General features: G+C 40.1%; 1 protein-coding gene across 2 annotated transcripts in view; it reads right to left on the reverse strand.

The window, feature by feature from the left end:
- RAF1 (Raf-1 proto-oncogene, serine/threonine kinase) overlaps positions 1-25761 on the reverse strand; it is a 52748-nt gene that overhangs the window by 11140 nt on the left and 15847 nt on the right. For both annotated transcript variants that reach the window (XM_044451141.1, XM_044451140.1), the window contains 9 exons: positions 16439-16669; positions 14912-15024; positions 14076-14178; positions 12995-13152; positions 11936-12034; positions 10771-10921; positions 7779-7806; positions 7404-7528; positions 3786-3903 (listed from right to left, as the gene is read on the reverse strand). In XM_044451141.1, the coding sequence (XP_044307076.1) occupies positions 3786-3903; positions 7404-7528; positions 7779-7806; positions 10771-10921; positions 11936-12034; positions 12995-13152; positions 14076-14178; positions 14912-15024; positions 16439-16645 (1102 nt within the window). In that variant the 5' untranslated portion in view covers positions 16646-16669. The remainder of the gene's footprint in view (positions 1-3785; positions 3904-7403; positions 7529-7778; positions 7807-10770; positions 10922-11935; positions 12035-12994; positions 13153-14075; positions 14179-14911; positions 15025-16438; positions 16670-25761) is intronic.

Consider the following 25761-nt stretch of genomic DNA (forward strand, 5'->3'; position numbering starts at 1 on the left):
TAATTTCCTTGGCCACTTTTATGAATGTGACACCATCCTTTGGCAAGCATGATGAGAGATGCCAGCCTTCCTCCCAACTCTGAAGCTGCAAATGTTAGTGGAGATCTTCCTGGCAAGGACACAGTAATTCCTGCCATGTCCTCAGCTCCAAAATGTCTGCTTAGTTAAGGCATGTGAGAAAGGTTTAAACACATAGGACCAAATCAGTAACTTCCAGTATGGCCACCTTCTCTGCTCTGGAGCAAAAAGGTGGATGAGGGTTGGATACCTGAAGGTACTTGGCAGTTGGCACTCAACTGGCTACTCTCTCCACCAATGAGGCTCACAAAGAAAGCCAGATGAAAAGTTTAGACCACTGTGAAACAATTTAATTTTGAATATTAGAACTACAGGCTTCATGTTGGATCTCAGGAAGTACTTCCTGATGGTTAGGACTCCTAGGATATGAAATGAACTTCCAAGGGAGGGGGTTGAGGCCCCATCGGTGGGGGGTGTTCAAGGAAAGATTGGACAACCACATGTTGGGGATTACATGAGTGGAACCAGGAATCAGAGTAGATGGCCCAGGAGGCCGCTTTTTCTATGTTTCTACTGATTTGGAAATTTTAAAAATTGCAGCGATTAACTTCTTCATACCACTGCATATTTCCCTAAAACGTCATTCCTCTGCTTCTGGAAACTCTGGACATATACTTGTATATTTGATAAAAATAGAGATTTGGGGGAGAATGCAGTTATACTTTTGAGATGGCACAATGCTTATCATATGCTTATATAACATAAATATTATATAGTAATATCACAAATTATGACTTTTTTGAGCAAAAAATGACAAAGGAATTAAGCAATTGAATTTCACAGCTGCTTGTAGATTAACCAGCTTAAAAATCAGAACTTCTCTAATGAATCTTAAGCAGAATGAAAAGAAAGTAATCACAAGTTTCTTGCCACAGAAGGGGCAGTCCAGTTCTGTCGCACTCCACCTAGACAGCATATAGTTTTGTCCCATTAGTGCTAATCATGGTAACTTAATTCCAGCATTAAAAAGCCTAGCTTTATTTATTTCCCCATCAACAGTTTTTAAGCCCAAACAAAGAAAAATAAACTGAAAGTTGCAAAGAAGGAAGAATAACTATAACCAAATGTATTTGCATCAACCCTATAATTCAAGGAAAAGATAGCACTGACACAGCATCATGCATCTTTAAATAGCATTTTGGCTGACCTATCTACAGTACTTTGTTTCCCCTGTGCAGATCAAAGCCCCCACGGTACCTACATCCAATGCAGATGTAATACTAGCTTGGCTGTCAACCTTAGTTAAAAGCATGAGAATAGGCTGCAGATCACACAGTTCCTTCCCCAAGCTCCTTTCTAGGTACATGGGAGTTCTTTCAGATATCCCCTTTCGGCTTAGATTACATCCAACTGATGCCACCCAAAAACCCTGGAGTAATTAACCCTAACTAGTTCTAATGTTGATCAGATGTAACTCTTAACTGGGGCTAAGTGGGGGAGGGGGCAGGCAGGGAGACACAAGGAAAAAGGGAGAGCTCGTATCTCATTAACAGCCAGCTAAGATGATGTCCATACTGGATTGGCCCTGCACATAGCTCCCCTGCAGTCTACCAACCTGCAGTGCCTTCAGGAAATCTTTCAGTTCTTTGCCAAGTGGCTATTTGCAGGCTGATTGCATTTTCAAATTCTACATTGCAACATACTTTCTTTGGCCCACCGTAGTATTTTCGCGAATGCGAGTTCTCTTTTAAATTTCACTACAAACATTTGCTATTAGTAAGATGGCTCCACTATCAGATGTGTAGTTTGGAGTTGTGTGCAAAATGCCTCCATTATTAGTCAAGCAGCATAGGCAGGGATTGCTGTTCTCCTGCCTAATTTACAGCGACAGAAAAACAAACAAGTGCATTGAGAAGTATGGCAGAAATGCTGTTTACAGGCTCTTGTAGTGGCAGTGAGCAGTGTGGTTTGCTAACTGATTTGGCATTAGCAAGGCAAATTCAAGCCCACACCCATGAGTATAAGGTAGACACTGGATTCTCTGCCTCTCCCACAACTTGATCTATTATATCCACACATTATGGTTGCCCAAGATTGACCATTTCCTATCAAAATAGAAACATGTCAATTAGTGTTAATACTTCAAAACAATTCTGAATTCAGTTTAATTGGTATACCTTAGCATTTACTATCTAATTTTTATTTTAGTGACTCTGCATTTAAGCTTATTTAAGTCAGAATTAGTTCATCCAGTTCTATGGTACAGGTTATAATATATTCATTCTATTTCTGCAGCCACATATAGGAACGCTATTTAGAACAGAGTAAGTGCAAACCTGGAACATCAGCATAAAATGTAAGCCACTGGACTGTCTCAGGCTGGTTCCTACTGTGGTAAAACCTGGTATTTGGACATTGTAGGCCTGTTCAATTTGCTGGGTCATGTGCCACACACATGCCCTGTACTTTGAATATGTAACCTTAGATCATCCCATCATGTAGGTTGCTCTGTGACATGTAAATCCGGGCACAACAAGACAACCCACTATGATAGTAAGCCACAGTAAGTTGGCTGTTTTGCAGAGTATCCATAAGACTATCAAGCTCATCATGGTATTTCACACTCTCCCTCTTTTCTCTCCAGGAAGCATCCCAGGGACACTGCAGAAAAGAACAACTCTTCTCTCTGACAGCTATGATCCAGTTTTCATTTACTGCCGTTCTCTCATTTGTAGGCACAAAAAGTTAATTAAGAAATACTGAGCTGCCACAGAAAATCCCTCCAAGTTGCTGAAAGGCACTTTGAAGAGAGAATTCATGCTTGCCTGTTGATGAGATTGTGAATGCAGGCTCTTCAGCTGGCTTTCAGAATATCTTCCCACCCAAAAAATGCCTGAAAGGAACACAGCATTGTGGGGGGTGGGTAGACAATCTCTACCAAATAGCCTCACGTGCTGACTGGGCACTTTGTGGGTGGCTGGAAACATTAGCCACCCAAAAGCCACTTGAACAAGGCATCCACAGATCTCTGCCATACTCGCAAGAGGATCACTGGCTGTTGGGTCTTACCCACAGTGGCTTGCATTGTCCAGGTCTGAACAACACAACAAGCCACCGTGGGTGATAAGAACCCTAGAACAGCCATCAGACACTATTTTTTATGCCATCCTTGGTGAAGCAGCCCCTATTCACATGACGTAACAATCTACCTATGATGACAAACCATTGTTGGTTGTTGTATCCTCTGAATCCTGTCAATGGATTACTTGTAGGTTAACTCAAAGTTAACCTGATTTTTCCCTTTCTTTAGCCCATAGTGTTTGTATCTGCACAGTCTATGTTTAGAATGATCAAAATATGCATATCTAAAATGGCAACACTTTTATGATTGAATAAAGTTACATGCTCTCCTCTCTAGTCTCATATTTAAATATTAGAATGAAAAAATAACTGGCAAAGTAGTCCCTTGAAAATTAAGCTACTTTCAATATTAAAAGAGAACAGCTTAAAATCCAGCAAATGTAGGCAAGTCCAATGAACTCTGCATTCATTTCCATGATGTTGGTTTTGGCACTTTTATTTCTACTACACAACCCAAGAAGAAATACAATGTCCCTTACCTATTACGATATTCACAAATATAATTACAATATTAACACCCCTGCACGCAAAACACGCACATATGGCCTGAAGTTTGTTTTCCACAATATTAGAAAATTTAATATTGATGTTTTGGAAACGCGATGATAGAAATGCTCAATACATACCATGCCACTTGCCCTTGTAAACAGTCCCAAAAGAGCCTGATCCTACTCTGGTAGAGAACATAACTTCACTTGCTTCTATTTCCCAATAATAACTTGAATCTCTCTGCCCACGAGGTCTCTGGAAAGCAAGGAGGTATTTTCAATTCAGACAGTACAGCCAAGAAACCATGTTGTACACGTTAAGATTAAAGCCAGGATTAGCTGTGATCCTTGTCATTTGGAAACAGATGCTAGATGCAACATGCACACTTCTAATGCAGACTGAGCAAATTATCACAGGAAAGGAATTAGCATTAAACCACTTTCTGTATGATTCAGAAGGCAGTTTCCAATCCCCTGGTGCCAGTAGATGAGTAGCTGTCAGTTATACCAACATAAAATCAGAAACTATGAGTCTTGATCAACTCAAGAAGTTTTTGCAAGGACCAGGGTCACGATGGTAATACTTATAAGGAAGCAGGCACTCCTGAGAATTCTATGACTTGTTTCCCTATGCATTGTTTCGGATTATGGTGCAGATCCAATCTAGTGAAGTCAAGCATTAATGTGAACAAGCCCTTAGCTATTTTTAGAAGTTCACCCAATATTTGGCCATCCTCTCTCCAATGAAATCCATGCATGCAATTCAAGCCTAAGTTTCTTCTCAAGAACTTCAGATGTTTCCCATCAGACAGAAGAGTAGAAGCGGAAAGCAGGGCTAATTTCTCCCCTCTGTGGTGCCTGCAGTTGCTTTTTATCTTCCCCCTTCTTTTGCATGTCATGTCTTTTAGCTCATAAGCCTGAGGGTAGTGATTGCCTTATGACTGGTATCTGTAGGCGATTCTGAGAGTCTTTTGGGGTAAAAAGTGTTTTTGTCATGGGTGCCATGACAACTGTGGGGCTGTCTCAGCATGTCACTGGCCCAGTGCATGAGAAATGTCATACTCTGGGCCTGGTCTTTTCAACAGGACAGGGAGATGGGGATTCTGATGTGGAAGGGCTAATATCTATTCATTTGTCATGGTTGAACCACTACCTGGTTAAGTTTAGGCTGTCGCCTTCTTTTCCGCTTTACAAGCGTGGGGGATCAATTAGAATGATCCACTCTTGATGGATCCTGATGGCTTCCAAAGGGCTTTGGGGGAATATCTGGCTGATATGGTTGGCGTTCCTGTTGATGCCCAAGTTGCCTTATGGAATAGGGAAATGGCTCAGGCTATTTATTTATTTATTTAGGAAACTTCTATGCCGCCCCATTCGCCGAAGCCTTGGGGCGGCTCACAAACATAAATAAACTTCCTTAAAATAATATAAATTAACAGTATAAATTAAGTCACCCTGGCCAAAGAATAAAATAAATACTATTAACAGTTAAAATGACATATTGACTCAATCGTGCTAAAGTGCCCTCTCCCTACCAGATGAGCCCATTCATCACCGTGGTATGATGATATGCTGAGGGCAATGAAGCAGATAGGGAGCTGGCTAGATCACAGGTGGAGGAAGTCCCATGACGAGTCTGATCAAGCACATTTAAAAGCTCATCATCAAGCCTACTTGGTGGCAAAATGTGGATACTATGCCTCCCTTATTGCTTCCTTGCAGCGCCATCCAGCTGCGCTTTTCTGAGTGGTCCAGGGCTTCCTGCAATCTGGTTCTCCAGATGAAACCCCAAAGCCCGCAACAGCTCTGTGTGACAAATTTGCTTCGCACTTTCAAGGAAAAATCGCTCAAATCAGCCTGGAGCTTGACAGTGTAGTGCAATCTTTGGATGTGTCTAGTACACTATCTAGATCCATTATTGGATGAGTTTCAGTTATTGAGACCTGAGGATGTGGACAAGGTGCTTGGCTCTGTCCAAGTCACCACATGCCTTCTTGACCCTTGCCCATCTTGGTTGATTGGGAGATCTGAAGGGATTCGGCCCTGGGTCCAGGAGGCTGTCAACACCTCATTAAGTGAGAGAGTGGTCCCTACCCCATTAAAGGAGGCAGTAGTGAGATCACTCCTTAAAAGGTCAGGCCTGGATCCAGGGGTAGTGGATAACTACCGGCCCATTATTAATCTCCCCTTTTTGGGCAAGGTGTTGGAGTAGGTGGTGGCCAGGCAGCTGCAGGCACTCTTGGAGGATACGGATTACCTGGATCCATTTCAACTGGGCTTTAGGCCTGTGTTTGGAACGGAGATGGCCTTGGTTACCCTGTATGATGACCTCCTTGACCTATCAGCAGCCTTGAACACCATCGACCATGGTGTCCTTCTGGACAGATTGGCCGGGGTTGGGGTTGGAGGCACTGCTTTGTGTTGGTTCCACTCCTACCTGGCTGGGTGAGTCCAGAAGATAGTTTTGGGGGACTGTTGCTCTCTGCCATGGAGGTTGCATCATGGGGTACTGCAAGGTTCAGCGCTATCCCCCATGCTTTTTAACATCTATATGAAGTCGCTGGGAGAAGTCATCCAGAGGTTTGGGCTGAGAACTCAGCAATATGCTAATGATACTCAGCACTACTTCTCTTTTACATCTCACGCAGGTGAGGCTGTCACCATCATGAACCAGGGCCTGAGCTCAATAATGGACCGGATGAGGGTCAATAAACTGAGGCTCAATCCTGACATGACAGAGGTGCTGCTAGTGCGGGGGGTGTCATCTGACCGCTTGGAGGGGCACTGCCCTGTCCTTCATGGGGTTGCAGTCCTCCTGTGGGCCAGGGTCTGCAGTCTGGGGGTGCTCCTAGATCTGGAATCTCAGGTGGAGTTCAGTGTCCAGGAGCATTTTCCTCCAGCTATGGAGGATGTATCAGCTTCGTCCCTACCTGGACAGAGACTGAAAACAATTACCCCTGCACCAGTAACATCCAAAATACATTAGTGCAATGCGCTCTACATGCGGCTGCCCTTGAAGATGGTCCAGCAATTACAATTGGTCCAGAATAGGACCAGTCAGTTGGTGACGGGAGCCCCTAGAGCTGCCCACGTAACACCTATACTGAAAGATCTTCATTAGTTACCAATTGTGGCCCAGGCCCCATTCAAGGTGCTTGTGTTGACATATAAAGACCTAAACAGCTAGGCCCCCAGTTATCTTAGGGAGCACCCTGCACCCATACGTGCCTACCCGGCCTTTGAGCTCTCCACAGGGAGCCCTCCTGTGTGAGCCATCCCTTAAGGAAGTGAGAGGGATGGCCGCTAGGAGGAGGGCCTTTTCTGCAGCTGCTCCCCATATCTGGAATGCTCTCCTCAAGGAGGTTTGTCTGGCGCCTTCCTTACTTTCTTTTTGGCACCAGGTGGTGAAGACCTTCCTTTTTAAAAAACATTTCATTAACTAATTGCGATATGACCTTTGTTTTGTATTTCTGCTTGTATTTCATTGTTATTTTATTTTTAATGTGTTATTGGTTTTTATTATGCTTTTATCTTGTAATTGTGAGCCGCCCAGAGGTGCTGTGGCACAATTGGGAAGCATACAAATGTTAGAAAGAAATAAAGCAAGCAAGCAAGCAATAAAATGCTAATTCTAAATAAATTAACAACAGTCAAACACATCTCCAAACAATATGTAAATCAAAGCCATATAGCTATTTGCAAAAATTAAACACAGATATTTGAAGCTCATCTTATTCCCAATTGTTTGATACTTACAATTTTTTTTTCTTGTGAATTAGATCCTGAAACTCTCTCTCTTTGGGACGGAACTGGTGTCTTAGGCTGAGACCATCCTGTTGGACTTGTATTGGTAGGGCTTCCAGATACAGCTGATGGTGATCCTTTAGATATTTAGAAAAAGGGGGAAAGATACGAACGTTAGAGAACTTTTGTATGAGAAAATCTTACGTGCAGAAACTGACATGAAATTGCAACTAGATCACGTTGCATTACAAGGCATGTTGTGTGTGTATTTTCCATAATGAATGATGCCTGTTAACTTTAACATAGAAGCATTTTCTACATATAAATTTGTAAAGTGGGAAGTGTCCCTCAGTACACTCAGTTAACTTATTTTAATGAAATACTCACCAGATTCACTGTGACTACGTATGGCATCCTGAAACAAAGAGAAAGGGTATCAACACTTTGGCATATTTTCTGTGGCAATCAGAACATATTAGAAAATTCCTCCATCATGAGAAACTGACTCAGTAGAGCTGAGACACTTCACCACCATTGGGTGGTGGTGGGGAGAGATGTTGTGCATTTTGAATAAATACTAATGTTAACTTGCATAATATATGAAGAGTACTTAATTTTTGAAAGGCTTTCAAGTATGAGAGCCAATTATCTCCTGAAAATTCTGAAGGAACATTTAATCTATATTCCAAAAAAAAAAAAAGCTGTTATTTGCCAACCCACTTGGGGAGATGTTCCAAAATCCAGCTTTTTTAAAGCATACCTTACATACCCTACTATCTACAGCAAGTGCACTTCTGTTTGAGTAGATTGCTCTGTTTAAAACATAGCAAGGAACTGGATTTGTAAAAGTTTCAGATAAGCAGAAATCCACATGTCCCCACTATACCATTGCTACAACTGAGCTGGTTTCTCCTCATGCCATACATGCTACCCTGTGTAAACATGCACAGTTTTGACAGAAGACACAAATGTACTGTTCTCCATGTGTCCAATATCATCCAAAGCACAGTTTAGATAACTGACAGAAATATACATGCCCAAATACCTCACAAAGCAAAACTCAGGGTCAAAACAAGGGCAATGCAGTTCTGCTAAAGCTAAACAGTTCTGGCCCTTTAAACTGCCTAGGAAGTGCCCAGAGCTCTTTGGAGGATAAGCAGGGTATAATGTGATCAATAAAGCCAAAGTAATGAGCATTCAAATCAATTACTAATCAAGCTAGGAAAAACATTAGGCAGGATGGAATGCTACGCAAGAACTGAATGTATGTATGGTATTGTGAGAATTAAGCAACTGGGGACCGTGTCAGGAACCCCAAGAACCCTCTGGGAAAGTAGAAAATATTTCTCTGTGTGCAAGAGGAATAAGGCAATAGCCTTTTTCCTCTTGTTGCAGACGTCTCCTGCCAATTCTGAAGCAGTTCTTTGAGCGACATGGAAAGGGCGAAGCCTAGAAAAGCCCTGGTGTGCACAGGGTGTTCAGTACATGACCCTCTCAATTCCTGCCAGTATTTCACCAACTGTTTCAAGTACTTGTTGCCTACACAGCACAGGTTGCTCTTCAGTGCTTTAAAACAAACCAAGTTCTTCCTGCACAAAAGCATCATCTAGACAAAGATAAAATCACTTTGTGTCACGGTTTTTCCAATTTAACTTAAATATAATGTACCCATTTTTGTACAACAAATTGTTTACAGTATTGTTTTGAGCTGTCTTCTATAATCTCAAGTTTTCATTTACTGAAGTCTTGCTCTGTATAAAACTAAACTATCAGTCTTCATTTCAATACAAATTTTGGGGGAGAACCCTTGCAACTGCTAGGAACCTATGTTGTGAGATTTCAGCCTATGTTTGTATACATTAAGGTTTTTTCCATTATTTCCGTTTACCATTTGAAGATACAACCAGATACATAAGGATAACAGAGAAACTAATAGGTTTACTCCAAAAGGTATGGACTTTACCTTGTTCTTCTGACAGCCTAATTTGGGGTTGACATTCTATTTGATATTATCAACTCTAGTTTTCATATTAGGAACAAACAAACATGCTACACTGATATTTCTAAATGAAACTGTTAAACTACAGTTGTGTTAATTCCCACTAATATGGCCAACTGTTTTAGCAATCCTGTTAACTGAAGAAAGCAAAGGCATCCAGACAATACCTACTCTTCCCCTTAAACAGAATCGTCTGCACCAGGACCTGGGAGAAGCATTCAGGCTGTTATTCTAGTTCAAAGCAATGAGAAATAAGAAGAGAACAGAAGGAGTAGTAAAAAAATAGTTTCCAGCTGCTAAAAGGAAAGAAGTATAGTAGACAACTTGAAAGAAAAGTGAGTTAACACAGCTAATGTGCATGTTACTTTATCCAGGAACTGAAATTTCAAAAGTGACGCAAGAATGCTTGATACAAGTTAGACAAGCAGGCATCCCAATTCTGAAACAGCCAAGTCTAAAAGAAACTAATGAGAAAAGAATCAAGGTATTGGTGAGGAGGGTTGGGAAATTGTAACCCTTAATAGACAGATACATGAACAAAACGTAGTGATAGCTGATGCTGAATCAAGCACAGTTAATACAAGTTTAGCAGATCTGCAAATCTACAAGAACCTGGAGGCTACCAGATGCAAATGGACTCAGAGGAAACTTTCCGGGAAAGACTTCCTAACATGATTCAAGAAGCTATCAATGAGGCCTGACCAACTTGCAATAGCACACACCTTTCCAGAAGGCAAGCATAAACATGAAAACACTCGGAAGACCAAAATAAAGCCCACCCACACTCATCCTATCAGAACATCCAGGAAACAAAATTAGGGAGAATGAGTGTCTATAGATTTCATGAGTCTTATAGACAAGGCTGTGTTTCTTCTATCCTTAAAAATAAAACCAGTATTCTGCAACAAACTGTAAGCATTATGCATTGTACAGATTATACTAATTAAATTGCATATGTAAGGCTTATTTTACCAAGTTTCTTCAGATAGCACTGAAGTACTTCCCTCACTCAGCTCCACGCCTTTCTATGTTGCTCCGACACATTAAAACCTACAGAAAGTCTTAAAGGCCAGGCACTTGTTGAATTCTCTGCCTTAAATCAAAGTATGCTAGATCTTCGTACAATTGCAGAATCATGGGAACCTAAAATCAGGGGAATCATATCCCCAAAGACAGAAACGTTCTGCCATTTTAAAACTGAGCTGCAAAAGATTTCTTTTGCACACTGGAGTTCAGCTAGACCAATATGTAGGGCATGGAAATATAGGCTGTCTCTGAAAATTCCTGGAAAAAAACTTGTAATATCAAAACATAAATGAAAGATATGAGTTTCATTTGTTTGTTTGTTTAACTTGGCTACATATGCAGGAGTAGGAATACCTCAATTATCCGGTTATCCACAGGCATAGCAGTGCTGACCATGTGGACGTTTGGAGTTGATGTGGATCTCTGTCTCTGAGAAAGGGAGCACTCCGGAGGATTTGATGTGTTGAATGTGAAGGCATGGGGTGTGGAGTATCTGTGCTGAGAACTAAAAGAAAAAAAGTCATTATTCTGCTTCTGTACTAGGATCTGTAAAGTTATTCAAGAGCCTCCAGTAGATAAGCCTATTTCATAAGGTCTCAGAATACACCAGGAATAAGCAACATGTCCATGCATTCCCCCTTCCCTGGCTTTGGCAAAGCTTTCCTGTTTCTGAAGCCGCAGTTCCCATAACATCCAGACCAGGAAACTGTTTTAAGCACTGTCTCCAACTAGAATAGCACAGACAGACTGGATCCTAAAGTCCCAGTAAAAAGCATTTGCAATTTTTACCCATGGAATGTTCTTCCATGCCACTGCTAAGCATGAAAGTCACAATATGGGAAGAATTTAAACAAGCCATGTCCAAATTCTCTGCATAATTGTATCCAGCTTGTAGGTGGACTTAGTTAAAACTTTCCCATAATCTTTACAAATCCACCAGAAGGCAAAATGTTTTTCAATTAACCTACTAGCCAAATGTGAATAGACAACAAAACAATTCTGAGGGGACAGCAAGGCACAGGTTGAGTCCAAACCTTCCTCAATTGAGTACATTCCTTCCTTACTTCTCAGCAAAAAGAAACCAGAGCTTGGTTTGCTTTTGTCCTCCAAGCCTAAATTTAAAACTAAGGTTTAAGACTGTGTTCTCATTCTGGTACTTTGCGAATTTGTTGTGACAGCAAACTATTTCTGACTTGTCTAAACGCAGAAGCAATGACAGGCAACCCAGCGCAAGAACCAGAAGACAGTCAAACCACAGTTTGGAACTACATGTGAACAGGCCCTTTTAAAAGAAAACTAACTAAAAGATGAATAAAATCATTAATAACATTAAACATTAGAACTCTAGACCCTAGTGCTTAGAATGCAGTCTTAGAACTGCAGGCCAAAAACTATTTCCTAGCATACCATTTACATAAAATGTAGGAGTTCAGCCCAAAAAGGCCTTTACATACTATCTGAACATAAAACATTACTGTTATGAATTCTGTCACAAAATGAAGATTCAAGTACAACTTACTTAACAGGTATTCGAGACACAGACTCCCGAATTCTCCGAGTTGTCAAAGAAGGTAGTGCAGGCACACCACTATCACCAACATTTGAATGTGGGAATAATCTGAAATGAAATGCATGTAAGACAATAAAAATAAAATCAACAGTGTTTTTTAAAGTTCCCAAAGTCTTACTGATTGAACCAGCGTTCTTGTTCTGATTTTAGAACAGCTGCATTTTCTCACCAGGGAATAAAGAAAATCGGTATAACACTGCAAGTAGCAACTTGTTCTTTCTAGGAATGTGATCGCATTTAAGTGGACCAGAGTAATTGTGACTATTCATCCAATACTAGAATCAGTATCTTACACCTTTACACAAAGACCCTTGAGAAACCTCAGTTCTACAGCTATAACAGAACAATGCAATTCATGCAGGACAAACAAGGGAAAAACACAATTCCAAGTGTTTTTCCCTGTTAATGGTATTACTTCCTGAAATGATCACTTCTACAGAAAAATTATGAAAACAAATATGCAGGCAACTCACAGAAGCCAAATTCCCCATATCTATGATAGGAACTGGAAGTACCAACACATTGTTACAATGCAGTAATGGAAAAACAACACCCAGCAGTGGATTCAATTATGGAACTACTGCAATTCCTGAATTCTTTTTAAATTCTTCAGTCAGGAGCAATGACAATCCAACACGCTGAGCAGAGGATATGAAAAAACTTGTACCAGAGCAAAGAGATGCAACAGAAATAATTTTAGTTGGCAGACAGTGAGGGCAACTGAGGAAACACCCTGAACATTTAGGGAAAACTATTGCTCTTTCACACAGAACTCTGAGTAAAACAGAGTTATCAAGTAGGCCACTTATCCTTGATTTTGTCATTTATAAGCATGACAAAACATCTCACTTCAATGGAATTGCTGTATGATATAGGTAGGAAGGAATGCTTTTTGATTGGCTCTTTTTACAGGATTCAGGCTTTTGCTTTTAGATAGGCATTAAATTTATGCTTGAAGAATTGCTTCCATGTCTGCTAACTAGTTTGTTTCAATAAAAAATTCCTTACAAGAGTTGTCGGATATTGCTCCAGTCCACACACATAGTTGGAACTTTCGTGCTGCAGTGTTCATGGAATTTATAACCACAGGTTTGACACCGGAATCCATTTAGTAAAAACTTCTGGCAAATGTCACAGTATGCAAGTTTTAGAAATGTCTTCCGTGCCTAGAAAATAAGTTTAATAATTTTATTATCATTCATTTTATTATTGTATACTCTAAGAAGTATTCCAAGATCATAACTAAGACTGAATGAGTTGAAGTCAAAATTATTAAATTACTGAAATATTTGTTTCAAAATTAAATGCTTGCATGTTATATTCAAGAAATGATTTCACATTTTACCATTAAGAATCTATATTTTACAAATGAGAATATAGTAATCTTTAAACATCGTTTAATCAGAACACATAATCCTATAATTAACCACTATTAAAATGTTTTAGCTTTTGTAATGAAAATAAATCACATTATAAATCATTCTGTTTTCAACATTTACATAGTGCTGAGCAGGAAAAACTCACTCTACCTATGACTGCTGACTGGAAATAAGAGAAGGGTTTCTCTACACAGAAGAACATAAGAGCAGCACGACATCAGACCAAGGCTACATCATTTTATTCACACAGTAGCCAGCAAGTAGCCCATGGAATGTAAGTACAGTAGCACCTTCCCACCAAAGCTCCTGATGTACAGATTACCTCAGGCCATCCCTGCACGCAGGGGAAAAGGAACCCAGTGGTGGTAGGGGATAAGGCTTAGGGAGAAGAGGCCCATCCTCTGGGACCTTCTACCTCCAGGATGTATCCCAGGAGGCAATTTGACTCCTTGGGCTAGAACAGGTTCTCCCACCTCCTCTAAAGTTTCACCTGTTTATAATAAAGTTGATCATTTGCTGACAAATGATCATTTCTTTACCTTAAAAAATGGTAATCATTCTAGAGCATTCTGCCTTTACAAGGTGTGAGGTGAGCATACCATAAACCCTTTAGTGCACTATAGCTATATAATTAATAATAAAAGCCTCTCAGTCATGCTCCTATAGAACAATTCCAGGTCTTCTATGCATACAAAACTAGAGCAACCTACAAAGTTGTGTGTTGTGAGTGGCACATGATCAAGGAAGTCCACTTGCAATTCTTCTCCAATCAAGGATGCAGCATCTGTACTCCAATCCAGTCTTGCCTTTTTTCTGTAAGAAAAGGAAATATATGTAGCACATTTAGGAAGCTAATACAATATGAAAACTAAAACACTACTGAATCTTAATTACTTTTCTCGGGTATTGGTTTAGAATCTTCAGGAACAGAGCCCCTTTTAAGATGCACAGTCATTACCATATTTGGAAGCAGTTAACACTGTAGACACCAAAACTCGTGCAACTCACAAATTATTTATCCCATGACTGTGACTTAACATGTCATTAAACACAACCTTGAGAGAGGTGAAGTCAGTAAGTTATCATCACTCCCTCAATTTGTTAAAGAAGCATTTGGTATTTAAACAGCACATTTGAGCCTATAAAAAGTAGAATACTCAGGGTGAGAACCACATTAGCCCAAATAAAAGTTTCAAACATGTAACTTAAACAGGAACAAAACAAAAAAAATCAGCTGCCATACAAAATAACTACAATATTGATATCTATAAAATTAAGAATGTTTTAGCATTAAGCTTTAGAAAACAAATTTGTTTCACTTGTAATGCAAATAATTTAACTACTCTGCTTACCTGCAAATCAGATATTTAAGTATATGCAATACAGAAGTGGTGAATTTTGGCTTAATGTGCCCGTGATTTTTTTTACTGTCAAATGAACATTTACAGTTAGTGGCATTAGCTAACAGAACTTTTGAATGAAAGAAAAGCAGGAGAGAAGAGATTTGTAAAAATGAATTTGTCCAAGTTGGCATTCTAATTCTTACCCTTTGTGTTCACTAAGTAATCTAAAAACTGCACAACATTCGGGCTGCAAACCTCTGACTTTGAGAGCTTTCATGAGACAATCATGAAGGGACATTCCATTTCGTACATTCACCTGTTAAATAAAAAAATATATAGTTTTATTATACCAAAAGAGATTTAGAAACATCATAATCTTCCAAATATCGACTAAGTATTACAACATTTTTTAAAAATTCTAGATAACTGCAAGCTATTGTACAATACTCTGAGAACGCAATACTTCAATTGTGGCATTTCACACAAGTAATGCTGCTAATCTCATAACCAAGGATGAAGTAAGTGGGCTAACACTCCCCCACCCCACAGATCCCCTCTCATCTCCCTTGCTTGCCAAAAGCTTCAACTAATATACTCTCTTATGTGGAAGCAAGCCCCACTAGACTCAATGGGACTTATTTCTAAATTGACATATATGGGATCACACAATTAATCATGTTGTTATCTATACTGGTACAAAACATGGTTATTGTTAAAAAGAATTCTTATATTTACCAGATTTTTAAAAAAGCTTAAAAGGGAGCCTGGCTACTGGCTGATTACTATGGCTGGCAGTAGTGTATATGTAATACACAGCAGGCCAACCAAGGAAAATGAGAGGGCAATTTATATGGGAGAGAAAAAGATAAATGGAAGTGGGCCCATTTCTGATCATTTACTGACAGTAAAGAGTTTAGCAGCATTATATCTGCACTAATCAATCTACAGTGTGAAAACCTGTATATTAACTATTTAACTAGCTGATAGCCACAGGAGACAAGGAGTTGCATGCAGACAAATGCATGGAATTCCACAGATAGGTGAGTGGATTGACAAAGGAAGGCACACAGTGCTCCATCCTTCCAGTAGACTGCCAGGAGGGAAGCCCCCACCTTCACACTGCGCCTAGAAATACCAGGGATTGTTGGAAGAAAGACTGGGATGGCTCCTCTGCTAGTCCCCAGCAGATAAATTAAAACATTTTCAAACTAGTAAAGTATGTAGGATTTTTGAACAGGCTGGTATAAGGTGTACTGGTCAGTGAGAGAAAAAAGTCATATAATGGACTTACCAAACACTAATCAACAGATCTCTTCTAGCCCCACTGCAATTAGCCTAAGGTGATACAACTTGCCCTACTGGCAACAATCTACACCTTAATTTTATGGTGTTGATACAACTGTTGCAAGTCTTTAATGCACTGATGACTCATTTTCAGAAGCAGAAAACACAAGAAGGGTTTTCTGACTAACACTATTATCCCAAAGTGTCCATTAGCAAGACCCATTTGTCAGAGACAGAATCACATATTCAGGGAAGTGATACTAGTCTCATTGCTCTTCCCAAAGTAATGTGAATATTGGGCCAGCATGTTGAACAAAACATCACTGTATCCATCCTGAAGTCTCTACATTTTAAACAGTATTAGACTACTAGGGCAGTGGAATGTTTATACATGATGGGAGAAACAGCCAGCCTTTCATCTTGCACAAAACAAGAAACAGACTCACCACTGTGCGTTGCTTGTTAGGCAAGAAAACACGAATGGTATTGCTTGTCTTGGAGGAATCTGAAAGTTTCCCATCATCAGATGCTCTGCGTTGATAGCCGAACTGCTGGACAATAGTAGGTGAAATACAGCTGGATCCATTGAAGACAGAATCCTTTAATCCAATTCCATCAGTAAGAGCCTTCCAAGCTCCATGAATGTGGTCCATTGAGGCAGTCTAAGTAACAAAAACCTTTTAAAAAGAAGGACAAACACGTTCTGAAGACAAGTCTTCTTAAAGGCAAAATCAAAACAATTTTTAATTGATCTACTGCAAAGGAGACATTTGCAACACTAAGGTGTAGGCCAGCGATTGTAATTTATGTCATCAACTGTAAGAAAAACTTGTTAACTGTTCTTCTTTTGTGTGAGTCTTTATAGACTGAGATGTAGACAAGTATCCAGTGTAAATAGAACTGCATGAAGCATATGCATTATTGTTTCTTAGGCACACCAGAGATATTCATTCTTAACAGCTAAAGGAAGGGTAACTTTGAGACAAATACATTTTCTTTAAACCGCTACTAAGAACAAACTGAGAAGATGTTTACATTTACACAATAGCTAAAATGTCAGTGCACACTAGAGTGCTGAACTGGAACTAAGAGTCAAGTCCCCACTGTCATAAAGCTAACTGGATGACTTTGGGGTAGTCACCAATAGCCTAACCTAACTCACAAGGTTGTTGTGTGGATAAAATGGAATGGAAGAGTTTTATATAAGCCACCTTGGGATCCTTGGAGGTAGTGGAAAAAAATGTAATAAAGAAATCAATAATGGTTTGCACTAATATGTCTTGTTTTAATCAAATGCAAACTACATTTAAGGTGTTGGTAATAACTTATAAGGCCCTAAATGACTTGGGTCCTGGATACTAGAAGGAGTGCCTTCTTTCCTATGGGCCAGCCTGCCCCTTGGGATCAGAGACAGAGGGCCTTCTCCGGGAACCCTCTTTGAAGGAAATCAGGAGGGTAGTTACTCAGAGAAGGGCCTTTTTCAATGGTGGCGCCCCAACTGTGGAACATGCTCCCCAGGGAGGTTCGCCTGGTGCCATCGCTCTATTCTTTATGGCCTCAGTTGTTTTCCTGGTATTTTAACAATTAATTGGTTTTATCCTTGTTTTTATCACTATTTTTAGATCCAGTGTGTTGTGCGTTGTTGCTGTTATGGTTTTTGTTCCTTGGTTTTTTTGTTCCTTGTAAGCTGTCCAGAGACTTTTTTAGTAATGGACGGCATAGAAAAGCTTTACATACATACATTTTCCAAAAGAGTAGAAAAGAAGCTAATTCACAACTGCAGTATTAATGAATTGGTGTATTTGTTAACAACCTTTCTTAAGTACAGCTCTTTTCACATATTACTCATACAAAGAGGCGCTCACACAAGCAAAGGGCAGTGAGGTTTTGCTGGTGGCCCCATCCCAAAGGTCACACAGGTTCCCTTCGTTCCATTAGCTCATAAGAGTTCAGCATAGACATATGCAGGGCAAAAGCCAAGGAATGCAGCTTCTGTAGCATCAACACTGGATAAAGGAATACTGCACAATAGCAATGCTTCTCGATTGTGTAAGCACACTTTCACATAAGCAATCTTTTATATTCAAGATTTTATTACATAGTTTGCAAGCTGTCAAAGGTATTTTAGGCTGCAATCCTAAACAAACTTAACAGGGACTAAGCCCCAGTGAAACAGGATAAATTACTTCTCAGTACACATGCACACGGCTGTGTTGCTAATACACCAATCTTCTAAGCAATTAGCAAATGTAAATAAGCCTGCATGTGATAATCTTAACATAGGTGCCCTTTTGAGATACTAAAGTGTAACAGAATTTAACCGAAGTTATCACTTATTACAAAGCTCATTTTTATATGTTCTTCTTGAGAACCTATTACAACTTTGTAAGTAAGCTCACAAGGAATGGAAATGAAGGGAAGCTGTCACTGAGAAGTATCTGCCTTAGGTGCCGACTGATCTGTCTGGGCAGAATAGTTTTGATGATACCTCATTGTGGTTGGACATTGCAATAATACATGTTAAAGTGGGATGCTGCAAGAGAAAACCATAACACTCAGCCTGAACTCCATCCCCTGGCTAGCTGTGGAGTAGAAGAAGGTTTCTTCCAGAATTCCCTTGCCACCCAAGGAACAAAGGGAGCACTGACAAACCAATCAGCCTGTGAATTCAGACTAAACCAAGTCTATGATAGGATCCTTCACTGGCACTTCAAGCAGTTCAGCCTGGAGTCCTGAAGAAGCAACTATACACAGAAGCTGCTCAACAGATTGGAGATTATTCTCCAGAATGATGGTGAGGAGTGGCCATGCATCTGAAAGATGAAAGTAGAAAACAGCTGGATGCTAAGAAATCTGACCAATAATCATCCATGTCAAATTCTAACTGCACGGCTAACTGAAATAGTATAATTAGTAGTCACTGTCCAAGCAGCTGAGGCAGTGCAAGAATCAATGCTGAAGAAACCACTGGAACCAACCTTGAAAGTGTTGGGATTGACATCTCTGAATGTCAGTGAAGCCACTGCCTACGGCTTAGCTAATGGTTCCAGTGGTGGGGAACAATGGCTGCCACCAGTATCATTTGTGGCAAAATTGGAGGTCCTGGGCTGGGAGATCTCCTATAGGCTAAGTAATTCCATTGGTTTGAAGGTAGATAGGAGTTGAAATACCACTATAATAGGTATCCCTATAAAGTCTTCAACGAGAATATCTCTATGGAGAACCATGTCCTCTTTGGGAATAAGAGACAGCATAGGAGTGACATGCCAAGCTTTATATTTCTTTTCCTTTAGCAGTTCATTCCCCTGGCCTTATTTATTCATCTGTGCAATCCCACCCAGTACTGGTGAGGTGGCAGAACCATGCTTGCCAATGCTGAAGCCACTCGGTCTGAAGTGCTCAAGGAAACTAACATTCAGAGGACTTCCAAGATGGACAGTACTGAGACTGAGGAAATCAAACTTATTTTTAGAGACGGTTTCAAGCAGATTGAGAAAGAAGTGGACTCTGTTGCATGGAACTGGATGCCTGCAAGACTCATCCTGAAAGTGCTGCATGAAGGCATTTTGTCTCACTTGCTTCATAAAACCTTAGCAACAAATGAACATTTTAATGAGGTGGTCTAAACACAAAAGGCAAAGGTTGGGTTCATTTCCCACTTTCTCCCATAATCTGCACACTTAGGAATTAAGCCCAGAGGGCCACAGACCTCTAGGAGACAGCTGTGACATGTGGCAATCCACCCCTCACCCAAAAAAAAAACTCAACTGCACAACTGAAAGGCAGAATACAACAACAACAATATATATATAAAGGGAGAAAATCTAGAACAAAATCATTTGCTTACTCAGCTCAATCCCCTTACTTTAAATGATCATAAAGAAAGGGCTGCTGTAGTAGTCAACATGAAACTGAGGGGAAAGGAGGGAGTGCCACCCTGAAATATGGCAGCAGGGGAACTTAGGGAAGGTTTCCCACCAAGCACTCTCAGCTCTACAAGGTTCTGCATAAACACAAAACCTACAAGTGAACAGACCATAAAGAAGAACCAGAAAGAGTCCTCTGCAGAAAGGAGCACAAAAGGAGTGGTGAGGGGGATGGCATGCCTGAGCTCAGTACCTTCATCACCAAGAAAACATGGTGGCTGAAATGCTTCCATCAGAACGGATTATGAAGATTGTTGTTCTTTTCAAACAGCAAGATTATAATTTTAAAGCTACTAAATATATACCTACTGGATAGCAGAATATTCAAAATTAAGGAAGCAATCTAAAATTTCCAATTGAAGAGCCATGTTCCTGTTAATAGCAATTTTGAATATTTGAGTCTTGCAACATGACTCACAGAAGTGTTTGAAGAAGTTCTGTACTAGATCCTGGACTAATCTATGAAATGCCTCTACTGCATGAGAAAACTGAGTCAGTATACTTGTAACCCTTGCCAGCATCAACATTTCTAACAGATCAACCAACTGCCATTTCTGTCCACTTTTCTTATCAGGAGTAGCTAGTAAGATAAAACACTGTCAGTACTTAAGGGCTGATATCCATACTCAGAAAACATGGCACTTCTATTTGTGTATCTATTCTTTGTCCATCTTGTTGGTTTGGTACCTTATATTCCAGCCTCCTCTACATGTATTCAAGGTGGTTTTCCCCTAGAGTTATCACAACAAGTCTGTGAAGGTGGTTAGGATGACACAGCAACTGTCTCAAGGTCACCCAGTGAGTTCCATGGGCTAGTGCAGGGGTCGGCAACCTTTAACACTCAAAGAGCCATATGGACCCGTTTCCCACACAAAAGAAAACACAGAAAGCCGCAAAACCCTTTTGACATCTAAAATGAAGATAACACTGCATATATCGTTTTTTACCTTAATGCTATGTATATCTTCATTATGATTTAGCTGCAGCTCTTGTTCAGTCACTAAAAACTTATTTTTAATCTTACATTAGAAACTAGGACTCCTTTCATATACTTTGACTCTTCAGGAAGCTGTTCTTCTATTCAAAGTCAGTGCTAAAGGGCTGCATGCATTAAACAGCAAACCCCATACGTTCGTCAGCAGTAAAAGCAAATGAATTTACCCATTTATCATTTGGTTTGGTTTGGGTCTGGTTTTCTTCAGAAACTTTTCTCTTCTTCGATTTATCCATGGTTGGCCTGGGGGGTGGGGGAGCTCAGTAAATCGGCATGGGTCTGCAGATCGGAGATATAGGTGTGTTTAGTGACTGATTAGCAGATAAACAGTCAAGTGCTGTGAATTGTGACAGGTCCCAAGCACAGCTTTTAACATTCAGATGAAGGAGATTACATTGGGACAAAGAGAATCTTGTCAGTAGGGTTTCGTGTAACATGAGAGCCTGCAGGAAGCTTGTTTAGTAGAGGAATGTAGTGATTTACTTAACTAGCTGATTTACTTAACTAGCTAGTGCTGCGTTCCTGAGTGGAGCTTCGAGCAGACCAGAGGCTGTGCCGGCGCGTGCTGTGGGCGCGTGTTGTGACGGAGCCGCAGCGGAGGGGTTCAAGAGCCTCATGCAGCTCCGGAGCTGCGGGTTGCCGACCCCTGGGCTAGTGAGATCTGAACCAAATCTTCCTGCTCTTAGCCTGATACTCTTAACCACTACATATAACAAACTTCCTTGAAGGTGCTCTAGTCATCCGAAGTGCTACTACATTTTATGCCCTCAATCTTACAAGGGGGAAAAGAGAAAAAGAAAAGAGAGCAAGAGATAAATGAAAGGACTTGCTCAAAGTCACACATTAAGCTTCCTGGCTCTGTTTACTAGCATGGGACTTTCATTTGAGAATCCAAACATCAAACAGAACTCCCTATTAACAGAAAAAGAGTTACAAAAGCCAGGAACTGTGGGGCTTTTTTCTAGCTAAAGATCCATGGGATTGCACCCTAGGACACCTAAATCCTTTTCGCATGTAGTGCTGCCAAGCAAGGTCTCCTCAAAACATAACTTTATATAATCTTTTTCCAAATGTGGTCTTGTTGGTTTCAACAGTGTTCCAAGCCTATTAAGATCACTTTGAAACCTGATTCTTTTATGGTGTTAGCTGTCTTTCATAGCTTTGTGTTAACTGCAATTCTGATAAGCATACCTCTGATAAACATCCTCATCCAAGTAACTTATAAAAATGTTACATACCTCACTGCCTAGAACAAAAGCCTGTAGCACTGCACTTGAATCCTCCCTCCAGTTTGAAGCAAACAATTATCTACTCATTAGGTATGGTTGCTCAACCAGTTGTGGGGCCACTTAACTATGGTACTGTTTATCCCTGATTTTACTATCTTGTCAATAAAGATATAATGGAAAACCTTTTCTAATACTTTGCTGAAATCAAAATATATTATGTCTGTGGTATTCCCATGATCTATCAGGCTAGTAGCTTTATCCAAATAAACAAACAGATGATTGGTCTGACAAAATTCATTCTTAGGCACAGTTTTATAAATCAAATCGTATCTTAATAAACCCATGCTGGCTCCTAGCAGTCAATGCATTATTTTCTAGATTATTTTCAACCAGCCAAGTTGTTCTAGTCTGACTAGGACTGATGCTGGTCCATAATTTCCTAGATTCATCTTCCTACTTTTTTAAAGAAAGAAACATTAGCCCATCTACAGTCTTCCATTACCTCAGCTCTTCTCAAAGATTACAGACAGCAGATCTGAAATAATGTCCACAAGATATAGCCCTGAAGATTTAACCTAATTTAAAATAGGCAAGTGTTCTCTAACAATCTCCTTACCTACCCTGGGCTGCAAGTCCTCCCTTATATTGTCCATCTTACTTGGCCCAGGTCAACAGAATTCTTCTTACAAGAAAAGACCGAAGCAAAACAGGAACTGAGTAGTTCTACCTTCTCTATCACTTGTTAATACTTTAACATCTTCAATTTTCTTACTGATGTAAACACAGCTAAAGAAGCCCTTTCAGTCAAACACCTAACACTAAAGTACAAATTTAAATATTAAAACCTGGCATATTTTCTAGTGCAGAGGTTGAGGAATCTCTGGTCTGCCGGCTACACATGGCACATAAAGCTTACCCAACAGGGCCCTAGCCTTCCTGCAGCAATTAAACATGGAAAAGCCTCTTGCAACAACAGGAATAATTCTTCCAAGGACGAATTCCTTCTCTGGGATAGAGGAATGCTCCACAGTCATAAGGAAAATATCAGTTCTGCCCGCCCTACAATACTGCAACATACCCCACTCAAATCACCTCCTATGCAGCAATTTGGAAAATGCCCTCTGTTGGAGCTTGAAAGGCAATACAGGAGAATCACAGATCTGGCGTCGGTTGCAACTGCAAAGAATTTACTCTCCCCGTAACTCAACAGTGTAGTCCCCAGAAAGTTCCTCAGGAAGAAATGCATCCCTTTGGTCAAAAAAGATTATATACTTCTTTGACTTCCTATAGGCTACTACTAATTTGGTTGCATTGTGTAAAAAGCAAATTTTCTTTCATGTTTTCTACAGAAGTATTGCAACTGTTTCTGAAGTTCACATTTTCCCATGGTTATCATTCTTGCATGATAATATGCAGCAGACAAGATAGCATTGAAACTTAGAAGCTAAGCTATCACTTGTACTTGTGAGCAAGAAAGGGCAGGACTGGAATCCAGCTTCGGCTCCAAGCAAAAGGACTGATCAGTAAGAGTAGATAAAGAGTATGCATACATAATTTTAAAATACACTGGAGAAAAATTACTTATCTGTGCAATCATGAAGGGGAAAATAAAATTATTAATTTTCTATTAAATTTATTCATTACCTATATTTGCCTGCCTCCCAACAACATGTAAAACAAATACATTAACTCTTATAATGTTTTTACATAGAGAAGTTCAAACTTTGCAAATTTAGCTGAACTCTATTACTGACTTTTACCATTTGTAATTTGTATTTTACATTTTTAAATGCAAAAAATGTTAAACCATTCACCAAGAAAGGCTGATAACAATGTATGGATTATTGAAAAATACCTCATACAAAGCAGGAAAGATTCCAGGTAACCCATTTCCCACAAATGCCTTAAAGTGTGATAAATGACTCCAATGAATCAGAAATATTCTTTCAACCCTACCTTGCTCATGCCCCAATCTAAAAAAACTTTAGTGAGTATTCAGCTCTATAATAAATGAAATAAAAGTAACTGATAGAGGAAAAATGTCTGAAGAGTACCCCATGAACTTGGTGGTGGAATTAGGAGTTACTGTGCTGAATCCAGGCTTTAAAGAGCTACATAAAATATAAACACAGCCAATAAACAAACTAGCATTTTGTAAAGCCTTGAATTATACACTCCTTAAGCCTTGGGTCCTCAAACTACAGTCTGCGGGCTGGATCCGGCCTGCCATGCCCATTTATCCAGCCCGCCTCAGAGGTCTTGGACTCACCGCGCACACGTGGCGAGGCAGCAGGTTGCTCGCACGGAAATAGTTTTGGACTTGCTCGCAGAAAATGATCTCCGCACAAGCAAGCTGCTGCCTTGCCCTGTGAGCCCCCGCCTCACACATGTGCCCCTCACCGGCCTGCACCCCCCACTGGCACCACCTTGGCAGCCCGCACCCACCACCGGCATCTTTCAACTGGCCCTGTTGAAAAAGCTGGAGGCCCCCTGCTTTAAGCAGATAATGCACACTACTGTGTGCAGCCTATGGCCCTTGTAGAAAGAAGAGCCCACACAGCAACACAGTGGAAATCCCTCAGTGGGAATATGAGTGGTCAGGACATGGGGAGAGAAAAGGAAGGAGGACAGGATTAAGTATTCCTTTCCCCTGCTGTTCCTCTGCTCATGTTAATCCTCATAACTATTTGCATCATGTGTACCTATACTTTTGTACAACATGTACATCTTCATTTGTTTAGCTGTTAACTGCAACACCCAAAACGGTTTGCTGGGAAACCTTTGTGTATCTAACTGTTAGCAGCGGCGACTAGCAATTCCACAGGTCTATAAATGGGACAAACATCTTTTCCTAAAAGTGGATCTGAATTTTTACAGCAATTTTAATCTCGTAGGTTTGGGAGGGATTAAAATTGATGTGTGTGTGTGTGTGTATTTCTGAATGATTTAAAGCAATGGCATTTAAACACAAGGATGACGCTTTCATTTACAAGATATAAACAGAAGTTTATGTAATGACTACTAGGATAGTCAAATGAAATGATGGAGGGTTGCTTTTTTAATTCGTATTTCTTAGCAGCACAAGATGACTTGGTAGAAAAATCACTAAAACTATTACACTTAATGTATGAAAGACATTATGATGAACTCAAAGGATATGAGTTCTGAATCTGTAAAGTTTAGCATCATGGAGTGCATTTGCACCAACCTACACACACACGCACACACACACACTTAAAGGCAAGATGAAAAACAGAGACCAAAAGTCACATATGGCTTTAAATAGGGCTGGGCAGAAAGCTGATCTCCAAAATTCAACTACAAGAAGCCCATACCAGCATGGCCAATAGACAGGAATGCCTGGCGCTAGAATCCAAAACATCATCTTCTGCCAGCCACTGACCTAAAGTAAGATAATCCTTGCATTCCAAACCCTAATAAATCAAAGGTTGTTCTACATTTAATTTCCCATTCCTACAAACATGGAAGCTCATGATAACAGTTCAAAACTGAATACAGGCAAGTCCCCAGGTTAAGAACATTCAAGTTACAAACAACCTGTACTTACAACTGTCATAAAGCCTATTAATTTAAAATTCCAAGTTAAAGACAAACAGTCC

The sequence above is a fragment of the Varanus komodoensis genome, unplaced genomic scaffold, assembly GCF_004798865.1.
Source record: "Varanus komodoensis strain SLA01 unplaced genomic scaffold, ASM479886v1 scaffold6_2, whole genome shotgun sequence".
Taxonomy (NCBI): Eukaryota; Metazoa; Chordata; class Lepidosauria; order Squamata; family Varanidae; genus Varanus; species Varanus komodoensis.